Below are 25619 nucleotides of genomic sequence, written 5' to 3' on the forward strand. Positions count from 1 at the left end.
TGGAAATATATTATTTGCCTGCTAAATGCAAGCTTGAAAATGACATTCTCATCCATTAGCACCTGCTTTCTACCTTCAACATTTTCTGATTTTTCACCAATTGCTTCTAGGTAATTTTTCTTCCTCAAGGTGGCTTTCTTTTCATTTTCCATAGCCTAAAAGTTCTCTTATTAAACTTTTATATTTTAAATTTTGCCAACATTTGTTCACTTTTATAGTGAACGGTTACCCAAAATAGTAGTAAGTGTTTATGTGTTAAATACACTACGAAAGTGGATGAGTCACAATGTTCCCACTTTCCTTACGCTCTTAGCACCTTTTTGACATAATTTTCCTAGATGTGTACTAACCATACAAGTAACCACCTACTATCCTAAACCTAGGGCTTTGATACCACTACTACGAAATAATACATGCAATTATAATTTCAAAAAAAAATAATAAAAAATATAGCAATAAAGAAAATAATAAATAAAACAATGGGTAAAACTACGTACTGACATGGTAAAACCCTTCTAATTATGAGGGAAACCTTCAGAGGACAAGTTCGAAAAAATATCTACTTTGAAGATAAAATTAATTACAATATATCTTAATTAGGATGAGAGAACATAAAAACTTACAAAATAATGAAAGCCTTGTTTAGGATGAATAGTGTAAGGAGTGGAGACCTCCTTTTATAACACAAGAAAGTTCCTTCCTTTTTGTTTTCTTCTAATGTGGGATGACTTCAACCTTAACTGATTTGTACAACATGCAAATATTTGTGTTTGATACCCTTTTGTAAGATTAATCCAAATTTTATTAGCTTAATTTCCTCTATTTTTTGAGCAATTGAGGTAGAAAATTAGCATCAGAGAGAGAGACTTACACTAGTAAGAGAATTGCCTGCATTTTTATTTTTATTTTTGGGTTGAAGTGGCTAAAATAAAAAGGATAATTTTTTTTTTTTTTTTTTTTTTGTCTAACTTCTTAGATATCAACCAGAACATAATATTTGTTGCTATACAGTCATTCAAAATATGGTCTAACCATATAATGAAAAGCAAGCCTATCTTAAACAAAGACAACAAAAAAATTGCCTAGTCAACGGTGGTTCTGAATCCTAAACTATTGCTTACCTATATCTCAATCTAAGTGTCATTAGTGTGACTGAAAAGAAACTAACGTGGTAGAAAATAAGAAATAAAACAAATATTCTTAAATGTGAAAATTTTCTATCTCATATCTCCAAATCTACCTAATATTCCATATGCTAAGCCCCTTTCCTTAAAGGTGAAATTAATGATCACTTCATTAGCATATAATAATAATAAAAAAAACATAAGTAACAGCTATGTAGTAAAATTGAAATTAAAAGACCTCAAACAAACATGCATCTTAGCTATTTGTATCCATTTATATCCGATATTTTGCCGATATTTCAGTAAAATATCCCTATTTTCCAATCCATGATTTAAATATCTGTCATTATTCTACCCTAATCTTCAAACTCTCAAAACCTGTCAAGAATGTGTCTGGATGAAAGTCTTTCTGGTGTCTGCTAGCCTTAACAAAATGTTGAGGTAATCTACTAATGAGCATGGGGTACCATGTCATGAATGTAAAAAAAAATTAAAATTTAGTGTTGAGTAATATAAGAGTACCATTGAAAACATGTGCATTCAGTTAAAGTAAAACAATATATCTTAATTCTTTTCAGATTTAATAGATTGTTTATGGGGTCATTTGACTTGTGGTTGTCTATTATATTAATTTTTATATCATTAACCCTTATAAATTACTAGACTAAAGTCCAGTGGTTTCATAATTTTAATTAAAGAGCAAACTAGACACATCAAAATTAATAAATCAGACAAGAAGCCATATTCATCTCAACCCAAAGTTTGCATTATGATCACATTTGGAATCATAAAAAAACTGCAGCGAAACAATAGAGTACATATTATTGCTTATTAGTTTAAATCAGCAGGCATGGCTACAATTTTTCCTGGTGTGTACAAAAAGAAAGAAAGAAAGCTCTATACATGTATTTAGTCATAAGACATAACAAGCTAATTCATTAGTACTGATTAAAGACTAGATCATCTTATAAAGATTCCTAGTTTGAATTAGGTAATTGGAGGTAGCACAAGTGAGCAAAAGAAAGACTATATAGAGAGCTTATCATCCAAAGAACCAGTCCATCTGAGTGAGTAGCTCACCTATTCATTTATCTTTCTCAATTCCAATTTAATATTGCAGATTTGCATTCATCCCTTCTATGTCTCTGGCCTTTTCATCTTGCTCCGACTAATCAATTAGCTTCAATAGGATGATAAAATTGCAGAATTCTGGGAATATATGAGTGATTTTCCTTTATTCAATAAGTTTGGATGCAAACACATTACTTTTGGATATCCATAAGAGAATTGAGAAAGGGTTGTTCATATTTATAGGCATTCAGTTAAGCCTCAAACTCAATTCATCAAGGACTTCATATTACCAAATAATATTAGACAAATGATGAAATTAAGCAGAAGATTCTTATTTGTCGTGCAAGCATAAGTTTTCTTGCAGACAATATCAGGGTGTAATTATACTGTTTCAAGCAACTGCACATCATTATATGTTCATAGTTCTAAACATTGCTTCATATCAAATCATCCCAAGTGGAATCCATAATATTAATAGTTTTATACTATAAATTTGTGCAGCACATTCATGTACATGAACTCTTCAAAAATATTTTAGGGTTTTGTTACTGAACAAGAACTACATAGATTTCATGTATACTTCTCTGTCAAACACACAGGTTAGATAGATCTTCACCCAGCCCAGTACCAGCAATTGTTAATTTCTGTATGATTTTGGATGATGTTTGATGAAACTTCTGAAGAAGCCATCACATGTTTTTCCAAGGAAGTGGAAAGAAAAGGACATGAGAAGCAGGACAACATTGGTCCTTGCAGGAAACAAAATTTTCCAACATCTACTAGAAGTCTTGATATTCAGAACTAGGAAAAGTCTGCCTTCCTTGGAGTTACTTGTACGTGCCATTAATTCCGATAAGGGCTTATTCCTAGAAACCAGCTAGCAGGGATAGGGACTGATAAGGACTGGTCTGCTTAATATTCTATAAAGAGCTTAATTTATTGCATTTTATTCATTTTTTCCATGTTGACTGTTGTAGACATGAAGGTCCAGGAAGGCTTCGTTGTTGAATGATGAAAGATGAAGACAGTTACATGATGGAACTCATGATTTTGATTTTTATCAACAATGACTTTTGAAGTGAGCTACGAGTTTATAAGACTACATCTTGGCCTGTCGGTAGTTGAAGATCAGAAAACCTAAATATGTATTATTAGGAACAAATAATCCAACTTATTCTCAAAATAATTTGATGAGAATAGATGCAGTAGAGCTGAGGACAAAGACTTTCGATGGGCAATGTATAGATCAATAGTCATGATTTCTTATACCCAAAATTACAGGTTTATGATCAACCAGCACCGTGATGATCAATTAGAAATTTTCTCTAGAAGCATGTGGAGTCAATAGCATTACGAAACAGATTCCATTGGTATGAACTTTGTAAATTCATAGAGAATTTCATCAAGGAATAAACTTAATTTTCATTACCGCATAATTCTAAAACTTTGAAAATTCTTGAACTTTGAAAATTCACCTTCATCAGGCCTGTCATATACGTAGAAGAGAACATCTTTCCTTTAAATAGGGCTTATTGCAAAGAAGTTAACATAACCTTTCCTTCGTATATCCCATAAAAGCCATTTTTTTAGCTTTTCTTCAGTTCTCTGCGTCTTTGTATTCAGTTAATTAACAGCATGTTAGGTATATGTCATTTTGCATGTTTTTCCCCAGTGGTTGTTGAGTCTCTACTTCTAGCACTTCTCTTGGTTGGTTCTTTTAGTCCAGTTGAATGTTTCCATTTCAATTATCCATTGTTCAATGAGTCTACTGAGAATGATTTCCACTTAATGCGTTCAGAGATAGCTGTGGATGCCATCCAAGTTACACATGATGTTTCTGGAAGTCCTATTACAAATTTGTCTGGCCAGGCCCTGTATAAAAGGCCATTCAGGCTGTGGAGTGAAAGCAAAGGCACAGCATCCTTCAATACGACCTTTGTGTTCAGAATCACTCCGAGGACAGATCCAGGTGGTGAAGGCTTGGCCTTTATCTTAACTGGACATGCCACTCGTCCAGAGAACAGTGAAGGGAAATGGCTTGGGATTGTGAATGCAAGCACAAATGGATCAGCTCAAAACCAGATAGTGGCAGTAGAATTTGACACAAGGAAAAGCCACATGGAGGACTTGAGCAACAACCACATTGGCGTGAACGTGAACAGCGTCTACTCAATCAAACAAGCGAACCTAAGCATCAATCTTTCAAGTGGCACCGATATAACAGTGAAGGTTCAATATGATGGGAAAATTTTGAGTGCCTTTGTTGGAACACAGATGAAGGCTCCAGCAATCGATCTTCCTATTAACCTCTCAGACCATCTGCCACAGAAAGTTTTTGTGGGATTCTCGGCTTCAACGGGGAATCACACTCAACTGAACTGTGTAAGGTCATGGGAATTCAGTGGTTCGAGTGTAGATGAAGATCCTGACCTGTTATGGGTCTGGATCATGGTTCCAGTAACAGTTTTGGTTAGTGGGGTTGCCTTCTATTTCTCTTGGAAATGGAAATGTGCAAAGCAGGAGGAAGAGGAGGATGATCCGTGGGTAGAACAACAGATTCAAGGCTCATCCACAGCTCCAAGGAAATTTCGACTGAAAGAACTTAAAACTGCTACAGAAAATTTCAACTCCAAGAATGAGCTTGGCAAAGGTGGATTTGGGAGAGTCTACAAAGGATTCTTGAAGAATAAGGAGGTAGCTGTGAAAAGATTTTCAAGGAATTCCCATCAAAGCAAGCAAGATTTTATAGCAGAAGTCACAACAATCAGCAATCTACATCACAAAAATCTTGTCAAATTAGTTGGATGGTGCTATGAAAAAAGGGAACTCCTTCTAATATATGAGTTCATGCCAAATACGAGCCTAGACAAGCTCATATTCTATAAAAAATCCGACGTGGAGAATCCAATCACACTGAATTGGGAAACAAGATATGGAATCATTTGCGGGGTGGCTCAGGCATTGGACTATCTTCACAATGGATGCGAGAAGAGGGTGCTTCACCGAGACATAAAAGCGAGCAATATAATGTTGGATTCAGATTTCAACGCCCGGTTGGGAGATTTTGGATTGGCTAGAATTATTCAACTGAGTGATCAAACTCACCACTCAACAAAAGAGATTGCAGGGACACCTGGGTATATGGCTCCAGAAAGTTTTCATACTGGTAGGGCTGCCGTTGAAACCGATGTATATGCCTTCGGTGTTCTTGTACTGGAAGTTGTCTGTGGAAGAAAGCCTGGAGATCAAAGCGTGAACAACAAATACAACAACGGGATAGTGGATTGGGTATGGGAATACTATAGGAGACAAAGGATTCTGGATGTCGTAGATTTGCGACTGAATGGGGTTTTCCTTAAGGAGCAGACTGAATATGCACTGATGTTGGCATTGTCCTGTTGTCATCCCAACCCCTACCAGAGGCCATCCATGAGAATTGCTTTAAGGGTTCTTACTGGAGAGGTAGATCCACCAGTTATCCCCATTGAAAAACCTCCTTTTGTGTGGCCGGCCACACCTCCGGTCTCTTTCAGGGAGGACTTGGAGTATCCTCCCACAGGAGGCCTGCTCTCTCCACCTTCAGAACTCATTGGGAGATAAATCAGGCTGAAAACTTGCTCCAGTAGGTCTTGCATGTCTTGTTTTTCCTTGCGTGAAGTGATGTCCACCTTCGACCATATATGATGCTTGGCGTTTTTATTAGGTGTCTTAGATAATTTGTCCTTGTATGTTTAAGGCATGAGCACCCGATATTCAATCTGTGTGTCTCATAAGTTTACTTAATTAAGTCTTCCAAGGTATATCAAACTTGAGTTTGAGGTTAGGAAAATGGAGCTTAGATGGTTCGTTGATGTTGTATATGCTGGTTCACAGTACTTGGCACTATATATGTTATATTAAAAAAGTTGTCTCAATAAATTAGATTGACCCAGAGGGAGTAAATGCGTTTCTGCTTTAAAATTTTAAGCCTTGATCGATTAGGTAGAAGTTCCATCAATGCTGCATTCATGTAATTTTAAGACCACCTTGATTATTATTGGTCCTAAATGTTCATTGAATTGAGCGCTAATTGTGTTAAAAATAATTTTGCAGGAATTTAATGCATAGATGGAAAAGTCTTCCATGCAAGCCACTCTCAACCATCCAATTACCTTGTTAATATAAAGAGAACTCTCCCAACAAAGGTTTCCTTGTAAATACATCATCATAATGATGAACCTCTTTTAGAATTCTTGCAAAGCATTTATAGTAGTTCCATGTCATTCAAATTTCTTACAAATTTGTCTTGGTGGAACAACTCTACCTGAGAAGTTCTCCATGACCAAGAAGCTGAGAATCTCGATTATATATCGGCAAATTACCTATCCCAATCTCAACTGTATTATGTCATGTTGGATCATGAAATAAAATACTAGTATAGTATACAATGCATGACTCCAAGAAAGGTTTCTTAATTACCTTTTTCGAGGAGAAATTAAGAAATAAAGATGCATGGTCCTGTGATTCTATGGACTAGAGGAAGCCTCTTGCTATGCTATAAACTAAACCAGATTCCTATTATGCAGTTGGCATGATAAGGATTCAGAACATATCAGTCTACCCAGTCCACAATACTGGATAGTTTTGTAAACATATTCTCAAGTAGTCGTGAAGCACGGAGATTAATTACATGCCTATTTGTGGGATTCATGAGAAGATTATATATGGGATTCATGAAGACCAAGCCACTGTTGGTGACAGAGATGCTGACTTTATGTTAGATAAGAACTTAGAAATTAAGCAACATTAGGCCAGCTATTAGTTTATTTTTGGAAGGGGCAACCTCAGACAATGTAATATTGCAGACTGAACCACTGAAGCTGAATATATAGCAATGCTGAAGGAATAAAGAACCTATACAGAGCTCAAGAAAGTCCTCCTGGAGCTTTGAGTGGTTCCGCTGGTGCAACTGCTTATGATCACTTAATATGACAATATATTGGAATAATTAATCGGTAAGTTTAAAAGCTCAGAGAAATGATAGAAAGGGCCTGGAGACTTCTCTATTCATGAAATGAATGAGAGTCCTTTGTGTTGCCTTGTATGTTTTCTTGGTTTTACTAGAGTAGAGCATTGGAATATGACCAGAAGCTTGATTGGAACAAAAAAGTGAAGGGGATTTGAGGCTCTAAACCAAGTGGGTGCCCAGAGAATTAATGGGGTAAGCTTCTTCACAGGTGAGAGCAATAGCGCTTAGGCATTTTCTGGTGTAGGAAGATACAAGACTTTTGCATGAGAATGCATGTATGTGGAATACTCTTAGGCATTTTCTGTAAGCTTCTTCACAGGTGAGAGCAATAGCGCTTAGGCATTTTCTGGTGTAGGAAGATACAAGACTTTTGCATGAGAATGCATGTATGTGGAATACTGTTTAACATGTAAAACGACCCAAACTTTCTAAGTTTTTAACCAAATATGGCAAAACCACTCCTCTTAGTGGTCCATGTGAAAGGGATCGTTTACCTAAAAAAATCAAAGTCCATGCGGTTGCATTCACTGGTATTTATGATTCATCAAATTGATCAACATTCTTTATTGTGAGAGGTTGCTGCCATCAACTAGTTTTCTTGTTGATGGAGAATGTTGTTGAATTCAACTATAAGAATTCATTCCAAAAGACAAATTTTCCATCCCTAGGAGGATAAGAGTAGTACCCCATATCGGCACCCATCCATCTTTCCATTGTCATCCATCATTTCAAATTTCATGGAATAAATTTAATGTCTAATCTTAATATGATGTTACTACCTGAAGTGATGAATAGATAGTATTCCCTAAATTAATGTTTTCATTACCTACATTATATTGGTCCATTTATATTAATTCTTTTTTAGGAGAAAAATCTCATACATAGGTAATAGAATTGATTCTGTACCCTATACATGGTATAATATTGAAAAACCACCTACTGGGTGCAAGAAACTATGGATGGTCTCTTGATCGCTAATAACGACCCAAATGATGTATCTACTTCCCAGGATCGTATATCCTTAACATCTATACTCTTTCACATCCCAACACAACACTTTCCTGGATCACTTGATACCCTTAGTACATCATTTGAAACCTTATCAAAGTTTTACGGTGAAATTGCTAACCTTTGTTATAATCAAAGTTATTTTTAAAAAAGATCTTGAAAGTTTGAGAATTGAATTATCACACTTTTGATAAATGACTATACTTTTTTAAGATTCATAAAAATTTACCCTTATTTTAAATAAAATATTTTTCTTTATATTTAGAAAATCATTTTTAAAATTATGGAGAGTTTCTTTATGGTAAAACATTCCAAAAATCTTTTTTAGAATTAAATATCAATTTTTGAGATAAACACAATTTTTAAATTTACCAAAAAATATTTCAATTTTTTTTCTCTTTAAGAGTCAACCAGATTTTAATGCTCACCAAAAATATTTTTTGGAGTTAAAAAACATATATAGTAAAAACCACATTAGAAAATATAAAGTATTATCTTCATAATTCATTGTATTAGTTATTCTAAAAGTTTTATCAATCATAATTCATTGTATAGTAGAATGATTTTCTTTCATCCGTATATATAGGTATAGTTGGCTGAACCACATTAAAACGCTATATATGTACTTGTATGTGTTATTGTTTTATCTTTGCATTATTGATTAATGATGTTTGCATCAAATCTGCTGCCGACACTACAATTGAATCTATGAATTCATCAATTATGAGTTGAGTAGATATAAAAAAAATTCAAGTATAAATTGCAAGGCGTATCAACGGAAAAGAAATTGCACCAATAAATCTGACAAGCCATACTATACGTTAATCCAAAATATATAGTTCTCTCCATGATCTTGAAAAGGCACTTTTGAAAGATCAATAAGAAAAAAAAGGTTAGAAAAGAAAATCATTTTTATATGATTATATTATATGCAAATATTTATGAGATAAGAGGAAGAAGTCCAAAAAAATCCTAACAAATCTCTCAAATTGTATTGTACAAAAAAAAAAATTATATAAATTTTTGGGTTATTTGATTAAAAGGGTAGATGAAAACTCAATTTTGGAAATCTAATCCTCCATAATTTTTAACCACATTTGGACTAAAATACCCTTATTTTTTTCTTATAAAATTATTTTTTTTAAACCTTATATGTAAATATTTGAAATAGTCCAGATTATTTATGTCAAAAATGAGTTTTTTTTTTTTTTTTTTAAGAAAAAACATAAAAGAGGTTAAAATCACAAATACGAGGATTATTAATTTTTTTTTTATTTTAAAAAAAGGCAGTTAGCCAAATAAATTAGTGCGGCATTGTTCTCAACAAATAGAAAGTTGTGCGAGGTCCACGAACTAAATTTGTGGCTCCAAAAAGTTATTTTATTTGAAAAAAATAAAAATTTTAAGAGCAATGGTGAGTTGGACCACTGACCAGAGTATAGAGATATGGCTACTTTGGAAATCCACGTGTTACGTTGCCTTGTTTGCACGTGGCATCACATTCTCTGAGATTCTTTGCCACTCATATGTACATCTTACCTTGAAATAAGACAAAATTGCTTTTCAAAGTAATAATAATAAGACAAAATTGCTTTTCAAAGTAGTAATAATAATAATAGTAATAATAATAATATAATGCCTATTATTCATATTATAATTATTGATTAATTAATTTTCTTTAAAGTTATTTTTTTTGGGTCAACTCTCTACACCATTTGACTCAAATTTTATGAGGGTGATAATTAAGTTGAATATTTATAAATAAAAAATAGAAAATTAAGATTATCCACAAGCATTTAGAAAATTCCATAATAACATCCTTATCATATCAAAATTTAATTTAAATCTTACTAAATTTGGAATATGATGTTTTTTAAATAATATAAGTTTTAAAAAAATGGAACTCAGGTAATGTTTTTTTTGGTTGAATAAAAAAAATTAAAAATTAAAAATTTTAACTTTTTCTATTAAACTAAAAAACAAACCCTACCTTAAATAAGAAATTTTTTAATTATTAGTAAGCTATAAAGAAATGGAACTGAGGGTGGTTGCTGTTTCACAACCATTTTGATTGAAAAAGGTAAGGAAAAAATTCTATGAAGAAATTAAATTGGGGTCTACATCTTTGCTATTATTTCCCACAAATTAATTTTAAATTAAATTTCCTTTTTAAGAAAGCATTAACTATTTTTTATAAATATCATTTGTGGAGAAAGGAAAAAGAAAATGGGAAAGGATGATAGCATGAGTTATAATATAGATCTTCTCCCTGGGATACAGAGAGAAACAGAAGAGGAATGCCCCGAATCATGGCTAGTTTTCACAGCAAAACTGCCCCAGTATTTCAAAAATACTACACAGAACCTTCATGTAGATACACAAGAATCAACAGTGGTAGAATTGGAATCAAAGGTTGTGGCAGAAGTTGGAGAATCAACATAGAGAAAGGGAGGCTTTTCAAGGGAGAAAGAGGGTTTGTGGTGCAATGCTGTAGCTCTTCTTCAACCCCATCAGCTGAGGATCAAAGGGTACTGAGGCTGGTTGGGAAGGTTGCCTTGCACGGAAAAACGGAGTATGGTAAGGGCCAGTTTGACTGTTTGGTGAATGAGTATGGCTGGAAGGTGAGAAGGTTGGTTGAGGAGGATGGTGAGATGAGAAAGGTAGCTCAGGTTCAAGCTCAAGCTTTTCATGTGCCTGTGGCCCTATTCAATGATCTATTCTTTGAGTTCTTTCAGGTCTAGTCTTCTTTTTCCTTTCTTTCTTTCTTTTTTTTGGGGAAGCTTCTTCTTAGTATATTTCATCTCTTCCCATTTGGGGCACCATGTTGCTGTATTTCCCTCTGTGATCAGCTCTCTTTTTTCGCTGTTTCACGGAAAATACAGGCTGAAGTGCCTTCTGGGCTTGTATACAAACTTAGGAACTCTCCTCCAGACAGGTAAAAATGGACTATATTTGGAAAATAGAGCATTATTTTGAGTTGTGATTGAAGCACCATTTGAGGATCTTGGAGTTTCTGGGCCTATTGGCACCACAAAATATGGATCATTCATAACAACTTCCATTCTACAAGAGACTGCCCCCCACCCTCCTTTTTTCTATAGATTAGTCTTTGTTAATACTCGTAATTATCAAATAGGTATGCATGCCTGGTTGCTGAGCCTGCTTCTGAGACAGAGCAGGAGGTTGTGGGGGTGGTGGATGTCACAGCATTGAGAGATGAAGGTGTACTTCAGCATCTTGGAGGAGCTGAAGAGTATCTTTATGTGTCTGGGATAGCGGTTTTGAAGGATTTCAGATTAAGAATGCTTCTATATATTCTGTGTTAGTTACTACTTCTCTTTGTTCCTGGTTTTGTGATTCTAACCTGCATTTTATTACCCAACAGGAGGCAAAAGGTCGCCACAGCTTTGCTGAAAGCTTGTGACATGCTCTCTATTCTTATGGGGCTTTGAGTACCTGGTCTTGAGAGCTTATGAAGATGATTTGGGTGCTCGAAAACTGTACTCAAATGCAGGCTATTCAGTTGTCTCAGGAGATCCGCCATGGACAAGTACTTGGTTGGGGAAAAAACGCCGAGTTCTAATGGTCAAACGCTCTAACCTTTGTGAGCAATCTTGCTTGATCTTCAGAATTACCAATTCTCTTGAACTGAGGGTCTAATGACATTAGCTTCTCCTTTTGGTTGTATTTTTGCAATTGAGTGGCATTGAGGCCTTGACAGGATGAATTAAAACCCGAAAAAAGAAAATTAATCAAAGGAGAAATAGAGACTGAGAGCTAGAATGCATTTACCTTGTTCCAAATCCATGAAAGATGAATATCAGAAGGTCACATGGAGCATCACAGTCAAATTACAGCCTTGCTTTTCAGTTGCTAATTATATAGCGTTTATCTTTGATTTTTACTAAAGGTTTCTCCAAATTTTTGGTTTCTTCATACATGTAATTGATACACTACATTCATGGATTGACACGTGTTTCTGGACACATTCATATATTCTAATGACACTAATTAGATTTCTCCTAAAAGAATTCATCATTCATTGAGTTCATGTTCAAGAATAAGATATAAAGAACCTAAGTTTGAGTTCATTTATAGATAGAACTATAAAGCACTATATATACAAGATTCTTGGTCCCTTTCTCAATTCATTATTCTCTTTATCCGAGTATTATTCATTACTTATTAGTAATGATTGTATGCAAGTGAGAGTGGGAGAGTAAAGATTCAAGAATTAAAATTAGATTTTCAAGTCTGAAATTATAAAAAAAAATTGTATTATCATAACCTGAAGTTGAGATGAAATTATTAATATATTTTCATAGCTTGAAGTTATATGTTACCTTCATAATACAAGGTTATGAATAAATGAATTTACACACATCATAACTTAAAGTTATGTTATGAATGAAGAAGTTTGTGTATATTATAACTTAAAGTTACGAATAAATGAATTTGAATTTCATAGCCTCAAGTTATTTTTTTAATCATAGTTTGAAATTATGTGCAATTTCTTTTACAAATTCTCATTAGAAGTGACTTTGTGATGTGTAATAGTAGAAAGCTATTTTAGAAGTCTACTTTCATGACCTAAAGCTATGTCAAAGTATTTTATATACTTTCGTGGCTTGAAGTTTCATGTGAAAAATTATTTATATTTTCTTATATCTTGAAGTTATTTGAAGATATAGATATATATCGTGGTATTTGATTAATATATATTGGTTTATTAGTCACCAAAGTAACTAAACTAGGAATTTCATAGATATAAATCTTGTGATAGATTATGTGACATTCTGGATTATATATAGTAAATATTATTAACTCATAACATAACAGTATTAATGAACATGTTTCTTTATTTCAATAATGATACCAACTTGTTTATTAGGGGACTTTTATGGTATATCGCAATTGAAACAGTTCCAACTTTTTATACTGGAATGAACAAATTCTTATCATTGTGTTGGGGAAAGACTTTTACCTTTCAATGAGTTGAATATTATGACTACCATTGGTTGTATATATTGATGATACTTTGAATATTTCTAAGTTGTTTCTTTGATGATCTATATATGATCATGCCTATTTATTATCTTGTTTTCTTTTGATGGTTTTGATACATTCTTATCATTCTTGTGAGTGTTTTGTATCATCTTGGATATCATTTGCAGCATACTATCCTACATTTGCATATTAACTTTTGTGACAAAAGTGGGATTTGTAGTATATATATATATATATATATATATATATATATATCTTAATTTTTAAAAAATTGATTTTGGTTATTCTTCTCACACATTGCTTTATGTGGATTTATTGTTTTAGTGTGTCTAGGTGATGGATGTGTTGCTTCAAAAACTTAGTATAGATTTTAGTGAGAGAGTGCATCTTGGTTAAGACAAGATTATTAGTGAGATTACTGAACCTTAAATTTAAGAGTTTGGGGGGTTCATTGTAACTATGTTTTGTGACAAAGTTGACAAAAAGGGAGACTGTTGATGCTTTAGAATTGATTGACAATTATGTTCTAATTATGCAATGGTCTGGTACAACTATCCTCAGCTCTTAATGTTTTGATCAAGTTCAAGAGCTTCTCAAGCATTAAAGTTATAGGAGAAGTATGTGTATGTCAAATTAATGATGGTATAAATATTTAACACAACTTACTTCCTTGGTTTTAATGGTTTTGATTTAGTTCAAGCTTTTCGAGTTTTGAATATATGGTGAGGTACGTATGTGTGGATTAAAGTAATCAATGACACTGTAAATATTTTTTTTTTTTAAAAAAAAATGGAAGGCTCGGGTGGTTAATAATACAAGTTTGAATGATGAGTAGTGCAACAATTGAGTAGTGAACAATGCAACATTGGAACCATCAATAGTGAATGTTCAAATATTTCGTGGAATTTTTTTAAAAAAATTAAATTATAAAAATTCATTTTTAATTTTTTGGAAAAACATATTTTAATTATAAATATTCCAACTTTAATCATTTATTACTTTCCGATTAGAATCCAACTTAAATACCTAGGGTTTTTTTTTTAATAAATATCTAAGACTAATTTTTTATGAGTGAATGCATGTGCTTTATTTAAATCAAGGATAAAAATATCGATAAATATAGATATATCGGTACTTAGATTTTACGGATATATCGGAAAAATCAATAAAATATCAGTGAATATTTTGACAAAAATATTGGTGAGACAGAAATTGTTCAAAATTCATAAAAATGCTTTGAAAATTTTCAAAAAATGATAAAATAAGTAAGAATATACATATTAAAGTTATTTTGTAAGTGTAATTAATATAAGTATGATCAAATATTATATTTATCAAATTCTTTTAGAAAAAATTAGTTTAAGTTCCTTTAATATATTTATATTTATTTATTTTAAAATTTTAAAACTTGTTGTAAAACAAAGTGAGAGAAGAAAAGGAAAATAAGAAAAAGAGAATAGAATGCACAAAGAGAATTGAATTGATTTTCATTAGGGGTCCTTCCCTTTTATAGGGAGCCTTAAAGAGATAAACATCATTACAGATGAGCATTCATAAGTTCCCACAATGCTACAAATTCTCACATTTTATAACACTCCCCCTCGGATGATCATAAGAATATGATAATTGCCTTGTTAAAAACCTTGCTAGTAAAACCCAGTGGGATAGAAACTGGACGAAGGGAAAAAGAGTGCAATATATCCGTATTAGTATCCTCTCTCTCAAGTAGACATAATTATTATTTCTTCAACATTTCAATTAGTAGATCTCTCAATCTTCGTATTCCAATGCCATACCTTAACTTTTTCAATGTGGTTAAAGGTAACACCTTTGTGAATAGGTCTGCTAGATTATAGCATGACCGAATCTATTGAACATCAATCTCACCTTTCTCTTGGAGCTCATGAGTATAGAAGAATTTAGGGGAGATATGTTTAGTTATGTCACCTTTTATGAATCCTCCTTTAATTTGTGCAAAACAAGCAACATTATCTTCATGTAACTTGGTTGCATTGCCTCTGATGGAAGATAGTCCACATGCTTGTTGAATATGTTGAATCATTGACCTTAACCATACACATTCACGACTTGCTTCATGAATTACAAGAATTTCTGAATGATTTAAAAATGTGGCTACCATTGTTTGCTTGGTTGATTTCCAAGATATTGTTGTATCACCATAAGTAAAAACATATCACATTTGAGATTGAGCTTTATGAGGATCTAAAAGATATCCTGCATCTACATACCCAATCAATTGTGATTTTGATTATTTTGAATAATATAAGCCCATGTCACTTGTTCCAAAAAGGTATCACAATACATGTTTAATCTCATTCCAATGTCTTCTAGTTGGGGCAGAACTATATCTTGCTAGCAAGTTGATAAAAAATGCTATATCTGGTCTAGTACAATTTGCAAGATATATTAGTGCAACGATTGCACTATGATATGGTACTTCTCAACCGAGCAATTCTTCATTTTCTTCTTTAGGACGAAAAATTTTCTTCTTTGTTCACTTCAAGTGAACGGACAACCATAAGGGAATTGAGTGGGTGTGATTTGTCCATATAAAATCATTTTAATACTTTCTCTCTATATGTTGATTGATGGACTAATATGTCATTTGAACAATGCTCAATTTGCAAGCCGAGACAATATCTTGTTTTCCCCACATCTTTCATTTCAAATTCTTTATTTAAATAATTGGTTGTTTTTGTGAGCTTTTAAGGAGTCCCTACAAGGTTCAAATCATCCACATACACTACAATTATTGTAAGATCAGTTTTCAATTTTTTGATAAAAACACATGGCCAAACTGGATTATTCACATATCATTCTTTTAATAAATACTCACTCAAAAGATTATACCATATGCATCTGGATTGCTTTAATTTGTATAGAGATCTTTGTAATTTGATTGAGTACATGTTTCGAGGTGTTGTTTTAGGCAATTTGAATCCTTCAAGGATTTTCATATATATGTCAGTATCTATAAACCCATATAAATAAGTTGTAACAACATCCATGAGACTCATATCTAGTCCTTCAGAGACTATTAAGCTTGTCAAGTATTGAAATGTGATTACGTCCATTATAGGGGAATAAGTTTCATCATAGTCTATACCAGGTACTTGAGAGAAACCTTGAGCAATAAATCGTGTTTTATATCTTATGATTTCATCATTCTCATTTCATTTTTTCACAAAGACCCATTTATATGCAATAGACTTTATGTTTCCAGGTGTTTGAACTAAAAGTCTAAATACCTCTCGTTTTTCTAATGAGTTTAGCTCTGTTTGGATTTTTCTTTCTATTTTGGCCAATCATTCTTTTTTCGACATTCATCCACAATTTGTCGTTCTTGATCTTCACCATTTCTCATGATGTCCATAGCCACTTGGAATGAAAATACATTATCTATGATAATGTTACTATGGTTCTTTGTTTCTCCCGTGTGACTCATTGAGATCTCTTCAGTTCTAGATATTGGTATTTGATTAATTTGTGCCTCTTTAAGGGCTAACTGTTTATCAAGTTGGGTTTCATTATTTGACCCTTTCATATTTGTGAACTTTTCAAGAGTACCAAGTTTTTCATATGTTGTTCATTTTTTTTTTTAGGAACTAATCCTTTAAGCCAATAGGTCTACCATGCTTCAAGCACTTCTTAGATTCACTTGCTATGGCATTCTCCAATTGTCCTTCAAGGACTTCAATATGTGTTGGGGCATTCACAGTTGGCATGTGTGACTTTGTTACTTTATTTATTTATGTGAAAGCATCAGGTATCTTATTTGGAAGTCCTTGCAAATGAACAATCCTATGAACTTTTAGATCTCACTATCTTGTACAGGGATCAAGATGAGACAAGGAGGATACATACCATGTAATGTCTCACCATTCTTTTGGAATTGACTTGCCTCACCCTAATGGTGGGAAAACAATTTCATCAAAATGACAATCTGCAAAGCGTGTAGTAAAAACATCACTTATGAAAGGTTCAAGATAATAAATAATGGAGGGAGAATTAAAACCAACATATATACCAAGTTGACATTAAGGACCTAACTTGGAACTTTGAGGTGGAGTTATGGGAACATAGACAACACAACAAAAAATACATAAATGTGAAATGTTTGGTTGGAACTTGAAGTGAGTTGTAAATATGAGCATTCATGATTAGTTATAGGACGAATTCGAATTAAAGTGGTAGCATGAAGAACAGTATGCCCCTAGGCAAACAAAGGCAATTTTGTTCTCAGAGTAGTGGTCTTGCAATTAGTTGTAAACGCTTAATAAGAAATTCAGTTAATCCATTCTGAGTGTGGGTATAAGCAATAGGATATTTAATATCAATACCAACTAACATACAATAATCAAGAAACATCTTAGGGGAGAATTCACCAACATTATCAAGACGAATTGTCTTAATAGGATGATCAGGGAATTGTGCCTTGAGTCGAATTATTTGAGCAAGTAACCTGGCGAAGACAATATTTCTAGTTGAAAGAAGACAAACATGAGACCAACGGGTTGGTACATCAATTAAAATCATAAAATAATGAAAAGGTCCACTAGGTGGATGAATAGGTCCACAAATATCACCTTGAATGTGTTCTAGAAAGGTCGGTGATTCATATTCAACTTTGGTAAAAGATAGACTAATAATTAATTTGCCTTGTGAGCAAGCAACACAATTGTAATCTTTAGGCATCGGAATCTTCTAGTTCTTCAAAGGATGCCCAAAAGAATTGTTGATGATACGAGGCATCATAGATAATCCTAGATGACCAAGACATTCATGACAAATCAAAAAAGTTTTTAAGTCATAGAACTTTTGGTTCATGATCAACATACGACTTAATGGGTCTAATGATTGTTTGACCCACAAGAATAAGAATGAAGTTTTTCCAAAATGTGTTTTTTTTTCTAGAAATAACTGAAATAATGAGAAAGTATTCATTACTACCATCATTCATAGTTTTAATGTGATATACATTTCGGCGAATATCCTTGAAACTAAGAAGATTTCACTTGGATTTAGCATAATAAAGAGCATCATTAATGTTGATTTTAGTTCCACTAGGTAAAATAATAGTTGCTCTTCCGAAGCCTTGAATCAAGTCTATAGGACCTAATATTGTATTAACATTAGACTTAACCAATGATAAGTTGGAAAAATATTTTTTGTTACGAATGATTGTGTGTGTTGTGGCACAATCTGCAAGACATGCATCTACATTGGATGTTGTATGATGTATCAAGGTATAAGAGAAATCCATGCATCTTCAAGTATAAATAAATAATAAATTTAAATAAGAAATAATAAAATGTGAAATAAACTATAAAATATGAATAATAATTAATGTGTTCAATAGATGGTAACAAAATAAACCTGTCTGCAAAGAAAAAAAACATAACATTTAATCATAACAAATATTTCCATCACCAATTAGATGGTCAATTTTCCTATTAGGATTCTCAAAGAAATCTAAAACATCTAAATGGGTTAGATCTACTGGGCCATCACTATCAATGAAGTTCATTTCAACTTTATTTTCCTTTTGCTTTTATTGAGGCTTGATAAAGGTCAGCCAAATGCTTTGAAGTACGATAAGTACTTGATCAATGTCCTTTCATACCACATCTATGACACTTATTATCACGAGCATGTTTACTTTGTGGTTTTATCCCATTTTCAGGTTATGCCTTTGAATTATTCCACTTTTGGTGGTTTGAGTTGTTTTTTTTACTTTGAGAACTACTACAATGAGAAGAATTGTGTTTACCACGACCTCAACTAGGACCACGTCTTCTACCTCAACCTTGTCCTATCCACGTATTTGTCCATGTCCAAGAGTTTGAACAGATGTGGCATTGGCTTTAGGCAACATACCCAATAGGACAAGATTGATGGTTTTTTTTTTTTTTTTTTTTTTGTAGTAAAAACTCATTATTTTGTTCAGCCACAAGAAGACATGAGATAAATTCTGAATATTTAGTGAAACGACTTTTTCAATATTGCTACTGTAGGAGCACATTCAAGGCATGAAAAGTTGTAAATATTTTTTCAAGCATATCTTCTTCAGTAATTTTTTCTCCACACAATTTAAATTGTAAGCTAATTTTGAATAAGGTCGAGTTGTAGTCACTAACATACTTGAAATCATGTAATCTCAAGTGCATCCAATCATAGCGTGCCTTTGGAAGGATTATGGTTTTTTGGTGGTCATATCATTCCTTTAGATTATTCCAAAGGATTAAAGGATCTTTGATCATAAGGTATTCACCTTTTAATCCTTCATCAATGTGACGACGAAGGAATATTAAAGCTCTGGCGCTATCCTGCAGGGATGCATCATTTCCTTATTTAATGGTATTTCTAATATTCATCGCATCTAGATGAATTTCAGCATCCAAAACCCAAGATAAGTAGTTCTTGCCTGAAATATCAAGGGCAACAAATTCAAACTTTGCAAGGTTTAACATTATCTGAAAAACTATATATATAGCATAATATTAACGAGAAAAATATTTTAATTATTGGAATAAACTATGAATAAATTAACAAAATGCTTTAACAATATTTCAAGTAAATAATATTTAAAAATATAATAACCTAAGATTTATCAATTATAAATATGGTAAATCAAGAAAACTTTGTTGATATAATGTGTAAAAACTATACAGATGAGCAAATAATAGAACAACTTTATAAAGCCAACTTGATCAAAAAACTGATAGATATAGAAATAATAAATCAATTTACAATTCAACCAAAAGTTAAAGAAAACATAGAAATAGTCTCAAACGAGTCAGTAAATACAATAAATGAAGAAAAAGAATTTGTAAATGTAAAAAATGAAATAGTAAGATATAATAAGTCGTACAGTAAGCCAAAAGGACATCAATGGAAAACTAAAACAGAACCTTCTAGTTCTCTGCAACCAATATATGAATATGGAACAATACTAGATATAGATAATACACAAGATCTCAGAAAAACCATAGAAAATTGGGAGCAATCTTTAAATTTAGCAGGTGTAGTAGTATTCTTTGAAAACTAATAAGAAATTTATGAATTTTGTAAAAACACCCTTAGAAGAACCGTATTACAGTCCCTTAGAAACATGGAACAAGAAAACAATAGTTATTTTCAAGAAGTTAGAAATAATTTTAGCATATCTGTATTTATAAATTTAGTAAAACTATATTTTTTAGGAACAACTCAAGAAGATGTAAAAGAACCCGCAATACACCTTCATAAGTTAGAGCAATTAAAATTATGTAACCTTTTGTATATAAGGGAATATGAACAAAAATTTAGGAAATATGCAATCCTTGCTAGAGTAGATAGAACCCCTGGTGAGACAACTCAGAACCAACTCGGAACAAATTATTTCATCTCATTGGTGAGACAAAAACTATGTCCATATGGAGAAACAAACCTTTAGAACACATCATTGTTCCAAAACCTTTTATTACCTTTAAAGAATAGGATTTTATAACCGAGCTCAGTGTAGATATACCAGAACCATCTTCCTACCTCAGCGATGACGCATTATTTTGGAAAAACCTGGACGATGAAAGTTATCATAATCTACAAAATGCAATGGAAGGATGATGACATCAATTACGACATTGAAGTAGTAAATGCGTCTTCAACTACAAAAATTCAATGTAGCAATACAAGCTCAGAAGCAGTAAAGGCATTTACAAGCCACGTATTATGCATGTGATTAAAAAAAGAAGAAAAAGACAAGAAGAAAGTGGAAGAAGTACAAGTCGGATGGTAAAAGAAAACAAAAGAAAATAAAAGTCAAATCTCATAAAAACTTTACCATCTTTGTATTCATTTTGTAGTTATTTTGTACCAAACCTCTGAACACCTTGTAAATATTTTTCCTGCCGTCCATCAACTGCCCTAACCACTTAAATTAATTTTCACCTGTCACTTGTAAATGCTTTGTCTATAAATTAGTTATAGTAGAAGAAAGAAGTATGGTGTCCGAAGGAGTGTGCGAAAGTGTGTAAATGTGTCTGTGAAAGAAAGGTGTATCTTCAGCCTTATAAATTCATCAGCAATAAGAAAGTAAGAATTTTTTTTGTTAAATTTATGCTCATTTAGAATTTATTTTATTTTGTATATTTTTCTTACCCTTAGGGGGTGAAAGGGGTAAAAAGGTAAAGTAGAGAAATGAAAATTATTTGAATTATTTTTCAGTTCTCTTTACTAGTTAATACCTACAATATACATGGATCCTTTTTATATATAATGTTCCCGACAACATAAAAAAAAAAAAAAAAATCGGGTTGCTTAGAAAATTTTGGGTGTAAAATCAGATTTTTAAACTAGAGTCTTTAGTCTTAACTCTTGACCTGTAACCCGCTTTTGCCAAAAAATTGGTGTGTTAGGGAGACTTTGTCTGGTCAGAAGGGGGGTATTACCTTGACACGAAGTGATGTTTTAAAATTTTTTATTATTATTACCTGAATTTTTGAGATATCCGATTTCAAAAACTTAACTTTTATACATTAAATGGTTTCATACTATAAGTAGAGAGCTTTAAGTTAAATATATATTAAAATAATAAGTGTTTGAAAATTTTTATATTAAAATAATGAGTGTTTGAAATGTTTATATTAAAATAATAAGTGTTTGAAAATGTTTATATTAAAATAATGAGTGTTTGAAATGTTTATATTAAAATAATAAGTATTTGGAAATGTTTATATTATTTTAATGTTAGTAATAAATGCATTCACACTTTAATTGAATTTAAAAACTTTCATTTTGAACAGAGATTTCAAAACCCCTGTCACGTGTGTGTGAATAGAAAACTGTTGTTGTTCCTTTAAGTTAAATAAATATTAAAATAATAAGTGTTTGAAAATGTTTATATTAAAATAATGAGTGTTTGAAATGTTTATATTAAAATAATAAGTATTTGGAAATGTTTATATTATTTTAATGTTAGTAATAAATGCATTCACACTTTAATTGAATTTAAAAACTTTCATTTTGAACAGAGATTTCAAAACCCCTGTCACGTGTGTGTGAATAGAAAACTGTTGTTGTTCCTTTAAGTTAAATAAATATTAAAATAATAAGTGTTTGAAAATGTTTATATTAAAATAATGAGTGTTTGAAATGTTTATATTAAAATAATAAGTATTTGGAAATGTTTATATTATTTTAATGTTAGTAATAAATGCATTCACACTTTAATTGAATTTAAAAACTTTCATTTTGAACGGAGATTTCAAAACCCCTGTCATTACCTTGACTGTGTGTGTGAATAGAAAACTGTTGTTGAAACTGATGTTGTTGCAGATGGGAAAAAGTTGGTATCAGAGCTTCTCTATGTATTGCAGTATATTAATTAGGAAATGAGACTATAGATTCAAATTACTTTTCAAAGTATCGAACTTTATCTTACCCCATTTAAAGTCTGATTATATTTGCTTGATTTATTCTGTATCTTTATTTACTCTACTTATTTGATATGAATTAATGTCTGTTATTCCTTATCCTCCTGGTATATATAATATAGATTACGATCGTGTAAAAGAACTTAATAATAGGTTGTATGCTCAACGTAAAGAATTTAGGGAAACTTGTGATAAATTGCATAATTTAAGAACTACTGTAAAAGATTTAACCACTGATATAAAAAACCTAACCTCTCTTAAATATTTAAACGAATATGAAGTAGCTATACAAGAAGCTTTTGACGAACTTTTTGCTATAGAAACCTTAATTAAAAGAGAAATTATAAAATATTATATTGATAATTTATATGCTAGTTCATCTCATTAGGAAACATTAAAACTAATGAACCCTCATCTACAAACCCAAGAGGTAAAACAGTTAAAATTTCTAGTAGAAACACAATTAAAAATAACAAACGTAGTCTTACAAGAACATAAGAAACAAATTTAGGAAGAAAACCAAAGTAATATCGACCAAAATAATATAGATTGTTTAAAAGAAATCAAGAAAAGATAAATAAAACCTGTAGAAAAATTAAACACAATCTTAGAAATTAGAAAATAAGCTGGAAGACTTCAAGAACCATAACTTGCTAAGAAATAACCTAGATTATATCAAAGAACAATTAGTTAGAGAAGAAAAATTTGTTAGAAAATGTTTATATTATTTTAATGTTAGAAATAAATGCATTCACACTTTAATTGAATTTAAAAACTTTCATTTTGAACGGAGATTTCAAAACCCCTGTCATTACCTTGAATGTGTGTGTGAATAGCAAACTGTTGTTGAAACTGATGTTGCTGTAGATGGGAAAAGCCTTTCTATTTCTCTGAAGAGAGAAAAAGCCTTTCTATTTTTTTTTTTGCAGAGATTATTCGTGTTGATAGCGTGTTGTAAAATAAAGTGAGAGAAGAGAAGGAAAATAAGAAAGAGAGAATAAAATGCACGGAGAGAATTGAATTGATTTTCATTAGGAGTCCCTCTCTTTTATAGAAAGCCACAAAGAAATAACGGATAATCATCCATGAGTTCCCACAATGTTACAAATTCTCACATTTTATAACAAAATTATTTTTATTAAAACATGTTTTATTATATTTTAAATAAAAAATTAAATTGATTTATATAAAATATTTTATTTAAGATTTAATTTCTAAAATTTTATTACAAATTTGTGGTCACTTTTTGCTATTAATATTAATTTATTTAAATAATTAAAATTATTGAAAATTATATTAATAATTTATCTTATCAAATAAATTTTAATTAATAAAATATTAGAACTTTTTATATTTTAACAAATTTGAATAAATTTTTATTTTTCATATTTTAAAATAAAAAGATTTAAAATTAAATAAAATTAAAAGGATAAATAAAAAAAGTTAAAAGTGAAGTGATAGTAATTTTTTAAAATAGGATAATTGAGATAAAAATGAAAAATAAAAGGATAATATAAAATAAAAGGTTAATATAAATTTAGAATAAAAGATAAGTTAGAAAAAACAAAAAATTGGATTTTAGAAAAAAAATTGTGATTTTAGAAAAATTTGCGATGTTTTGCCAAAAAGTCCTAGCCTGAACAAAATGTTGAGGTAATCTACTAAGGAGCATGAGGTAATAAGTGTTAGACTAATATAAATGTACCATTGAAAACATGTGCATTCAGATAAAGTAAAACAGTATATCTTAATTCTTTTCAGATTTAATAGATTGTTTATGTGGTAATTTGACTAGTGGTTGTCTATTATATTAATTTTTATATCATCAGCCCTTACAAATTAATAGACTAAAGTCCAGTGGTTTCATAAGTTTAATTAAAGAGCAAACTAGGCACATCAATATGAATAAATCAGACAAGAAGCCATATTCATCTCAACGCAGAGTTTGCATTATGATAACATTTAGAATCATAAAAAAACTGCAGTAAAACAATAGAAGTACATATTATTGCTTATTAGTTTAAATCAGCAGGTATGGCTACAATTTTTCCTGGCGTGTACAAAATGAAAGAAAGAAAGCTCTATACATGTAGCAAGCTAACTCATCTGTATTGATTAAAGACTAGATCATCTTATGAAGATTCTTAGTTTGAATTAGGAACTTGGAGGTAGCACAAGTGAACACCAGAAAGACTATATAGAGAGCTTATCATCCAAAGAACCAGTCCATCTCAGTGAGTAGCTCACCTATTCATTTATCTTTCTCAATTCCAAATTAATATTGCAGATTTGCATTCATCCCTTCTATATATGTCTCCGGCCTTTTTATCTTGCTGCAACTAATCAATTAGCTTTAATAGGACAATAAAGTTGCAGAATTCTGGGAATATATGAGTGATAAGTTCAATTCAGTTAAGCCTCAAACTCAATTCATCAAGGAGTTCATATTACCAAATAATACTAGACGAATAATCAAATTAAGCAGAAGATTCTTATTCATCATGCATGCTTAAGTTTTCTTGCAGACAACATCAGTAAGTAATTGTACTGTTTCAAGAAACTGCACATCATTTTATGTTCATTGTTCTAAACATTGCTTCATATCAAATCAGCCCAAGTGGAATCCATAATATTAATAGTTTTATACTATAAATTTGTGCAGCACATTCATATACATCAGCTCTTCTAAAATACTTTAGGGTTTTGTTAATGAACTAGAACTATATAGATTTCATGTATACTTCTCTGTCAAACACCCAGGTTAGATGGATCTTCTCCCAGCCCAGTACCAGCGATTGTTAATTTCTGTATGATTTTGGATGATGTTTGATGAAACTTCTGAAGAAGCCATCACACGTTTTTTCAAGGAAGTGGAAAGAAAAGGAAAAAGAGAGTGCGACAACGTTGGTCCTCGCTCGTGAGGAGAAAAATTTTCCAACATCTATTAGAAGTCTTGATATTCAGAAC

At 31.5% G+C, this 25619-nt stretch overlaps 1 protein-coding gene and 1 pseudogene across 1 annotated transcript; both read left to right on the forward strand.

Moving 5' to 3' along the window:
• Positions 1 to 3983: 3983 nt before the first annotated feature.
• Positions 3984 to 5795, forward strand: LOC117905723 (probable L-type lectin-domain containing receptor kinase S.5). Its single transcript, XM_034818604.1, has one exon. It carries the CDS (start codon positions 3984 to 3986, stop codon positions 5793 to 5795), a length of 1812 nt encoding a protein of 603 aa, XP_034674495.1.
• Positions 5796 to 10482: 4687 nt separating this feature from the next.
• LOC117906404 lies at positions 10483 to 12197 on the forward strand (annotated as a pseudogene).
• Positions 12198 to 25619: the final 13422 nt, after the last annotated feature.

This window comes from Vitis riparia, chromosome 18 (assembly GCF_004353265.1).
Source record: "Vitis riparia cultivar Riparia Gloire de Montpellier isolate 1030 chromosome 18, EGFV_Vit.rip_1.0, whole genome shotgun sequence".
Classification (NCBI taxonomy): domain Eukaryota; kingdom Viridiplantae; phylum Streptophyta; class Magnoliopsida; order Vitales; family Vitaceae; genus Vitis; species Vitis riparia.

Bases quoted from the DNA above. Each gene is read 5' to 3' on its own strand.
- LOC117905723 (XM_034818604.1), top strand. From the start codon at position 3,984: ATGCGTTCAGAGATAGCTGTGGATGCCATCCAAGTTACACATGATGTT.